Raw genomic sequence first — 9,505 nt, 5'->3', positions numbered from 1 at the left:
GGGTTTGAACCACCAGCCTTCTGGTTAGCAGTCAAGTGCTTTAGCCACTATGCTACCAGAGCTCCTTTCTTTGAAGACTAAGGTGCACCTAATCCAAGTCGTGGTATTTTCAGTTGCCTCATATGCATGTGAGAGCTGGACAGTGGGTAAGGAAGACCAGAGGAGAGTTGATGCCTTTGAGTTGTGGTGTTGGTGAAGAACACTGAAAATGCCATGGACTGTCAGAAGAACGAACAACTTTGCCTGGAAGAAGTGCAGCCAGAAGTCTGCTTAGAAGTGAGAGTGGCCAGGCTTCATCTCACCTACTTTGGTCATGGTACCAGAAGGGACCAGTCCCTGGAGAAGGATGTCATGCTGGGTAAAGTGGAAGGTCAGTGAAGAAGGGAAGGCCCTCAATGGGATGGACTGACACAGTGGCCGCAGTGATGGGCTCAAGCACAGCAGGGACTGTGAGGCTGGCACATGACCAGGCTGTGTTGTCCATAAGGTCGCTATGAGTCAGGACCAACTCAATGGCACCTAACAACAACAACAACAACAACAGATCTGTGCTGTTTGTCACGTGTAGATCTATGTAACCAATGCTGCCATCAAGACACAGAACTGTTGCATTCCCACGAAGCTCTCCCTCCTGCTAACCCTTTATTGTTGTCATGCCCGCCTTCTGCCCCGACTCTGTCCCTACCCCCTGACTACCACTCGTGTCTTCTCCATCTCTGTGGTGGTACTATTTCAAGAATGTAGCATCCATGGAGTCACGGATGCTTTTGGATGAGCTGTTTTCACTCCGTTACTCTCCGGAGATTCATCCATGTTTGTCCCCATCTACTGCATGTTTTTATTGAATAAGGTAGCTCCCCATGGTGTGGACATACCCCATTTGGATTGTTTCCACTTGGAGGCTATTCTGAATAAAGTTCCTGTGAATGTCCTTGTGTACGTTTCTGCATGGACATGTTCTCCTTTCTCAAAGATAAATGCCCAAGCATGAGATTGCTGGTGTTGGCCATCTTTTCACTTTTAAATTTGACTGTAGTAAACTGTGTGTAAGAAAACATTAGCCATTTGAACCATTTTTAAGTGTACACTTCAGTGATGTTAATTACACTCACCACGTTGTCAGCTTTCACCACTGCCTGGCCCCAAATGTCTTCCTCCCCCTGGACAGACACTTAGCGCCCCTCAGACTAACTCCCCACCACACACACACACACACACACACCCCTCTGGTGGTCACTCCTCAACGTTTGCCTCTGTGCCTTTGCCTCTTCTAGATGTTGTTGTTGTTGTTATGTGCCGTCGAGTCGGACCCAACTCATAGCAACCCCTCCTTGGGTTTCCGAGGTGGTATCACTACGGAAGTAGATTGCCCCATCTTCCTTCTGAGGAGTGGCTGGTGTGTTTGAACCGCCAACCTTCTGGTTAGCAGTCAAATGCCTTAGGCACTACACTACCAGAGCTCCAAAACCAAACTCACTACCATTGAGTCGGATCCAACTCATAGTGATCTCTCCCTGGGTTTCCGAGGCGGTATGACTGTGGAAGTGGATTGCCCAATCTTCCTTCTGAGGAGTGACTGGCGGGTTTGAACCACCAGCCTTCTGGTGAGCAGTTAAATGCCTCAGGCACTATGCCACCAGAGCTCCCCTCTTCTAGATACTTTCATATAAATGCTATCGTACAGTATTTGCCCTTTTGTGTCTGGCTTCTTTTGCTTAGCATGATGCTTTCTAGGTTCATCCATGTCTTAGCACGTGCCCTTTTTTATGACTGAATAATACTCCATTGTGTTTCTCTGTCATCTGTTGATGGATATTGATTGTTTCCACCTTTTAGCTGTTGCCAACAGTGGTGCAGTGAACACAGTGTACATGTACCTGCTCGAGTCCCTGCATCTGTCTTCTTCTAAAGTGCATATTTTTGTGTGTCTTTCTCTAGAAAATAAGTAATTCCATCTTTGCATATATGTATGGAGAAGTGATATCTCAGGCTAACATATACTACTCACAAACCTTGGGATACACATTTGAGAAGTTTACCTTTGGCCGTGAGGTATGTTAAATTTGGTAAGGAAGTGAAAATAAACACACCGATACTGTGTGTAGGGGTCGTAATTAGCTGTTGATGGGTGAACTAGACTTTCCTTCGCTAACAGTCTGTGTGTATTGGTCTGATAGGGGCTGGTGGGACCCCTGAGAGTGCAGCCCTTAGATACCCTTCAGGCCTGGAACTGAGATTACCCACATGGCTCAGCCACACAATAGGCCTGTAAGGTGAGAAGTAACACCAGGGAAGTGCATGCTCCTTAGGACAGTCAACATACGAGATCAGAAGGGCAGCATCTGTCCAGGGACCAAGCTCAGAAGGTAAGAAAGGAAAGGGAGGAAGGACAGATGGAAACAAGAAACACGGGGAAGATGTGGGCAGAGTGCTGTTCCACTGTGAGGACTGCAGTCCATGATGCGAGTCCACATGGGTATGAATCATTGAATGGAAAACCAATTTGCTTTGTAAACTTTAATCCAAATCACAATAAAAATTTAAAAAAAAAAACCCTTGTGGCTGGCAGGTTAGGAAAATTCCAGACCAAAGGCACCACCTTGTCTAGGAAGCAAGACAAGAAGGCAAGAGGCTTCAGGTTGAAGCAACTCAAACAGGGTTGATGGGGTGGTGGGAGAAGGTGGGCACAGGGCAAGGCAAGGAGCCCTGGTGGCACAGTGGTTAAGCACTTGGCTATTAACCGAAAGTCAGCAGTTCGAACCCATCAGCCACTCCATGGCACAAAGATGTGACAGTCTGCTCTGTAAAGATGATAGCCTTGGAAACCCTTTGGGGTACTTCTACTCTGATATGTAATACAGGTCCCTAGGAGTCAGAATTGACTCAACACCAGTAAGTATCTTGATATCTGTTTTAGTCATCTAGTGATGCTCTAGCAGGAATGGCACAAACATATGGTTTGAAACAAACAGGGATTTATTCTCTTACAGTTTAGGAGGCTAGAAACTCTACTTCAAAGTGCCAGCTCTAGGGGCTGGGTGAAAGCCCCTTGACCTTGGGCTTCAGCTCTGCCTCTTGCTCCCAGTCCACTGGAGCTGGAGGCTGCTCTTCACTCAGACAGCTGCTGGCTGCTGAGGCTGACAAACCCCAGGTCGTGAAGTAAAGTGGCACAGTCCCAAGATTATCAAGCAATGCTACAGGCCACTAATTCAAGTCCATTAACAGACAACACGGCAGGCCACTGAGATGAAGACTCAGCCAAAGCGGGATCCGGATGTGCCAAAAGGCTCAGAGAGCATTCTCAAAGCTGTCTTCTTACATACCGGAAGTACACCATATCCCTAAGGCAGCTACTCAGCTGCTCACGGTAGATCCACCATGGAGTTGATTTCCCATGTCATCATGGGGAACAACTACATCCAGCTGCCCAGCCAGCCACTCAAAACCAGGCCCAGCCAAGTTGGCATACAACTTAAGTGCCACAGTGACCATATTGGATTAGGGCCCACCCTCCTCTGGTATGACCTCATGATAACTGACAACATCTTCAAAGACCCTATTCCCAAACAAGGTACATTCACAGGTACCAGGGTTGAGACCTCCACCATATCTTTTTGGGGAATGCTATTCAATCCAAAACAGTCATCACCCCCATTTTACAGAAGAGGGGACTGTAGTGGGTTGAATAAGTTTTCCCCTAAAACCTCATGTCTGCCCAGAACCTCAGAATGTGGCCTCATTTAAAATGGGATCCTTGCAAATGTAACCAGTTAACACAAGGTCCTACTGGATTATGGTGGACGGTGGGCCCTAAATGCAATGTCTGGTGGCCTTCTGAGAAGTGGAGAGAACACAGAGGCATGCAGAGGGAACGTGGCCATGTCAGGATGGAGGCAGGAACTGGAGTGATGTGTCTACACACTCAGGATGGTGGCAGCCACCAGAAGCTGGACAAGGCCAGGAAGGAGCCTCCCCTGTGCCTTCAGAGGGAGCATGGCCCGACCAACACCTTGACTGTTTGAAGCCACCCAATTTGTGGTACTTGGTAGCCACCAGACACTAAATATAGTGATGAATGCTCAAGGAGGTGCAGGGTCTTTGCCAAGGTCATGCACAGCTTGGCAGAGCTGGGATTTGAACAAAGGAAGAGAGAATAGGACCCTCAGGAAGAGAGAATAGGACCCTTGGGTAGCAAAAGGGATGAGCAAGTGTCCTTCCGACTCAGAGAACGGCTCCCCTCCGATCTCTAGGCATATGTCAGAGGAAGACAGGAAGTCTACCCCCCCCCATCAAATACTGATCAGACCCCAGGGTGTGAAGGACACAGGTGGGCAGCTAGCTAGTAGTCTAGGTCACCCCACTTCCTCTGTGCCCCCCAAAACAAGACTGTCCTCCTTCAAGTTTCTGCCCCAGCTATTACGTTTCCCTGGAGGAGAAAGTGATGATTAAAAACTGAAATTAAATTGAGAATTAAAAGTATGTCTGTAATTTTTTAAATGTCTCTGATGGTTGAAGCATTCAGCTGCTAACCAAAAGGTCAGCTGTTCAAACCCACTAGCTGCTGTGCAGGAGAAACATGAGGCAGTTTGTTTCTGTGGGGATTAACAGCCTTGGAAACCCTACTGAGCAGTTTCACTCTGTCCTCTAGGGGCGCTATGAATCGGAATAGACTCAGTGGATGTTGTTAAATGCCATCGAGTCGGACCCGACTCACAGCGACCCCTCCTTGGCTTTCCGAGGCAGTATCTCTAGGGAAGTAGATTGCCCAACTTTCCTTCAGAGGAGTGGCTGGTGGGATTGAACTGCCAGCTTCCTGGTTGGCAGTCAAGTGCCTTAGGCACTACACCACTAGAGCTCCCCAGACTCAATGGTGGTGGGTTTCATCTTGGCTTTTTAAAATGTATTTATATGCAATATTTTCTGTTTGCTCCATAGAAAGAATTAGTCGGTTTTGTGGGCGGAATCTTCTTCTTTCATTCTCTGTCACAGGTCGGGCTGCTTGTTGTTGACAGAAGGAAAGTAAGTTGTCCTGGAGGGGCTTTGCCTACCCTGGGTGTCTGTCAAAACTCACACACTTAGCTTTGCATACCTGTAACCCATCTAGCATTTTGTTCATCCATCCCTCTGTTATGGATTGAATTGTGTGTTCTAAATCCTAACCTCTATGTCTGTGGTTAAAATCCCATTTGGGGATGAATTGTCTTTGTTAATGAGGCAGGATTGGTGTAGGGCGTATCTCGAGTTGACTCAGTCACTTTTAAGATATGAAAGAGACTAAACAAGCAATTGAGTGACAGAGACAGGGGAAGAGAGATGTCAAGCCACACGAAGATGAGCCAGGAGCTGAAGCCCAAAAGGGACAAAGACCTTCCTGCAGAGGCAACACGGAGAGAAAGCCTTCCCCTAGAGCCAGAATTCAGTCTAGTAGCCTCCTAAACTGTGATAAAATAAAGTCAACCATGTGTGGTATTTTTGTTACAGCAGCGTTAGAGAGCTAAGACACCATCCACCTATCCATCTATGTATTTATCATTCCATCCTTCTGTCGTAACCCATCCATCCGCCCACCCATGTGTCCTCTTACTCATCCATCCATTCACCCACTCACCCATCTAACTATATACACATACATCCACCCACCAGCCATCCACCCATCCATCCACCCACCCATCCACCCATCCACCCATATAACCAATACTCATCCATTCACTCATCTCTCTACCCCCCATTCATCTACCCACCCACTCACTCACTCACTCACTCATCTGTCCATCCATCTACACACCTATTCATCTGTCCACCTACCTGTTCATCCAGCCACCCCCCACCTGTCATCCCATCCACCCCTGGCTCCTTCCCTCCTCATGTTCCTTTGTCCATTCAGGTCATGCATTTACATAGTGTCTGCTGGGTGCCGAGCACTGCATGGAGCACTGGAGTAAACTACGAGTAGGTGCCTGTATCACTGATGCACAAGATCGTTTGAAGGTCAAACAGTTGTTAGCAGCTGTTTTAATGTGTATTCAAAAAAGTCCATGAAAGCATCTAGGGTATGGCTAAGTTTGAAAAGATGAGTCAAGATGAACTGACTTTGAAGAAAAGTACTAAGTCAGTTATAATGTAGGCAAAGGAGTCCCTGGCTGGTACAAATAGTTGAGCACTTGACTACTAGCCAAAAGGTTGGTGATTCAAATCCACCCAGAGGAACTGTGGAAGAAGGGCCTGGCGACCTGTTTCCAAAAAGCCCCATCCTTGAAAACCCCGTGGAGCGGCTCTGCTCTGCACACCCGGGGTCACGATGAGTCAGAATCAATCCCTCGGCAACTGTGGTGTTTCTTAGGGTGCATCTTCTGGGAAAGGGGTATCTTGGTGGAGCTTACTTATGAATGAACCAGGGGTGATTTTTGAACTCCCACCTTACATAATGTGATCAGAAGGACTTGGGAGACTTCTTGGGTCTCCCATAACACACAGATAAGAGAGCACCTTGAAAATCACACAGAAGAGTTTAAGCTTGAAACAGCCACCCCTTTATTGTTGTTGTTATGTGCCATCAAGTCGGACCCGACTCATAGTGACCCCTCCTTGGGTTTCCAAGGCAGTATCTCTATAGAAGTAGATTGTCCCATCTTCCTTTCGAGGAGTGGCTGGTGGGTTTGAACCGCCAGCCTTCTGGTTAGCAGTCAAGTGCCTTAGGCACTACGCCACCAGAGCTCCCCAGCCAGCTCTTAGAGAATTACAATACACACCACTCAATTTGCGAGTGACTTCAAAAAATGGTTGTTGGGAACAGCACCTGAGGTGTGTGTGCAGGTGGTTTGGAGGAGACTAACCTGGGAAATGAACTCCTATGATAATGCAGGTACAAAGGAGACAACGTGGGCCTGGGGAGGGGATCTTTCTCTGGGGTGGGTCATCCTGGGCACTGCAGGGTAGTGAGCAGCATCCCTGGCCTCCGCTTACTCCAAACCACAGCATGCTTCCCTCAGTTGTGACAATCAAAAGTGTCTCCAGACAGTGCCAAGTGTCACCTGGGGCAGAATTGTGCTGGGTGAGACCCACCAGACTAGAGGAAGCCTGATCAAGTGTGAACAGTAATGTGTTCATTCACAGTCCCATGCTGCTCTGTAATGACCTCTCAAGCGTAAGTTGTCTTTTTCTCTTAGGCCAAGTTTGCGTACTCAGAACATCCCCTCAACAGAAGCTTTGGGCTGCCCTTTGACTACAACGGAACCCTTGATGTCCACATCGTCCCTGATCAGAGAGGCATTTTGGTGCTCTGGTCTGAGAACAGCCTGCTGATTTCCCGGAATGCAGGCGAGCCACTTCTCTGAGGAAGGGTGGAAGGCCAAGGCCTGGGTGGGGCTGCTCTCGGCTTGACACAGTACACATAACACCAGGCCCCAAAACCAAACCCTTTGCTGCTGAGTCAATTATGACTCCTAGAGACCCTAAGAGCTCTGGTGGCGTAGTGCCTAAGGCATTTGACTGCTAACTGGAAGGCTGGTGGTTCAAACCCACCAGCCACTGCTTGGAAGGAAGACTGGGCAGTTTACTTCTGTAGTGATACTGCCTCAGAAACCCAAGGAGGGTTCGCTATGAGTCAGATGTGACCTGACAGCAGTGAGTTTGGTTTTTGGTAGTGACCCTAAAGGACAGAGTAGAACGGCTTCATGGGGATTTCTAGGCTGCAGTCTTTACAGAAGCAGACTGACACGTCTTTCTCCCATGAAGCCACTGGTGGGTTCGAATCACTGACCTTTTGATTAACAGCCAAGTCCTTAACCACTGCAGCGCTATGATTCATTTACATATGGAGTTTTTGTTATATATATTTTACCACAACAACATTTTTTAAGACTTTAAACCAAAACTATCCCTTGAAGTCTTCTTTAAACCAAGCAACAGGTTGGCTTTATTGGTAAATAATGTCTCCCTTGGGCACTGTGCTCTTTCAAGAGCTATGTATATGGGAGCAAATTGACAACAGTAGCTTGAAAGATTGGATAAGAAACTTAGGGAGCAGTGAGTTTATGTTAATGAAGGAGGAACAATTCAGAAAACGAGGGTGAGAATGGTTGCACAACTCCACCGTAATCGATGTCACAGAATTGTACACAGAACTATTGAATTGGTGTATATCCTCAACAACAGCAACAAAAAGTAACATAAAATAAAAAAAAATTAAAGGAAATGAAGAACATGGTGTAGGACACTGGAGGAAAGGAAACCCTTGTTGTGAAGCACCAAACAGTTTGCCTGAAGTACGTTGGAATGTTTAGTGAAAAGTTGTAGTTGCTGTTGGTTGGTAGGTGCCATAGAGTCAGCTCTGAGTCATAGTGACCCCTTGTATAACAGAATGAAACACCACCCAGTCATGTGTCCTCCTCACAATCCTTGCTGTACCTAAGCCTATTGTTATAGCTACTGTGTCAATCCATCTTGTTGAGGGTCTTCTGTTTTTTGCTGACCCTCCTCGTTACCAAGCATGACATCCTTCTCCAGGGAATGGTCCCTTCTGACAACATGACCAAAGTAGGTGAGACCAAATCTGGCCACTCTCGCTTCCAAGGAGCATTCTGGCTGCACTTCTTCCAGGACAGATTTGTTAGTTCTTCTGGCAGTCCATGGTACTTTCAGTACTGTTCTCCAACACCCCAGCTCAAAAGCATCGACTCTTCTTTGGTCTTCCTTATTCACTGTCCGGCTCTCACATACGTATGAGATGACTGAAAACACCATGGCTTGGGTCAGGAGCACCTTAGTCTTGAAAGAGACATCTTTGTTCTTCATCACTTTAAAGAGGTCTTTTGAAGCAGATTTGCCCACTGTTGATATGTTGTCTGATGTATTGGCTGCTGCTTCCATTGGTGTTCATTGTGGACCCAAGTAATATGAAATCTTTGACAACTTCAATTTTTTTCTCCATTTTTCACAATGCTGCTTATTTTTGTTTTCCTTATGTTGAGATGCAATCCATACTAAAGAGAACGTGGAACGAGGGATATCATTGCTACTGTCAGATGGATCTTGGCTGAAAGCAAAGAATATGAGAAAGATGTTTACTTGTGTTTTATTGACTATGTAAAAACATTTGCTTGTGTGGATCATAACAAATTGTGGATAACATTGTGAAGAATGGGAATTGCAGAACACTTAATTGTACTCATGAGGAACCTGTACATAGACCAAGAAGCTGTCATTCGAATAGAACAAGGGAACACTGCATGGTTTAAAATCAAGAAGAGAGTGCATCTGGGTTGTATCCTTTCACCATAGTTATTCAATCTGTATGCTGAGCAAATAATCTGAAAAGCTGGACTATATGAAGAAGAACGTGGCATCAAGATTGGAGGAAGAATCATTAACAACCTGCTGATGACACAACTTTGCTCGCTGAAAGTGAGGATGACTTGAAGTACTTACTGATGAAGATTGAAGAATACAATCTGCAGTATGGATTACATTTCAAAATAAAGAAAAAAAAAATCCTCACAACTGGACC

At 46.5% G+C, this 9,505-nt stretch overlaps 1 protein-coding gene across 1 annotated transcript in view; it reads left to right on the top strand.

The window, feature by feature from the left end:
* The window catches only part of CATSPERD (cation channel sperm associated auxiliary subunit delta), a 141,432-nt gene that overhangs the window by 53,177 nt on the left and 78,750 nt on the right, over nucleotides 1–9,505 (top strand). The window contains exons 4-6 of the mRNA XM_007954494.1: nucleotides 1,939–2,052; nucleotides 4,936–5,019; nucleotides 7,167–7,317. Of these exons, the coding sequence (XP_007952685.1) occupies nucleotides 1,939–2,052; nucleotides 4,936–5,019; nucleotides 7,167–7,317 (349 nt within the window). The remainder of the gene's footprint in view (nucleotides 1–1,938; nucleotides 2,053–4,935; nucleotides 5,020–7,166; nucleotides 7,318–9,505) is intronic.

Source organism: Orycteropus afer, unplaced genomic scaffold (assembly GCF_000298275.1).
Source record: "Orycteropus afer afer isolate SDZICR_OR568_19922 unplaced genomic scaffold, OryAfe1.0 scaffold00461, whole genome shotgun sequence".
In the NCBI taxonomy this organism is placed as follows: domain Eukaryota; kingdom Metazoa; phylum Chordata; class Mammalia; order Tubulidentata; family Orycteropodidae; genus Orycteropus; species Orycteropus afer.
Note: the sequence above shows the minus strand (reverse complement) of the source record. Positions and strands in the feature narration are given on the sequence as shown.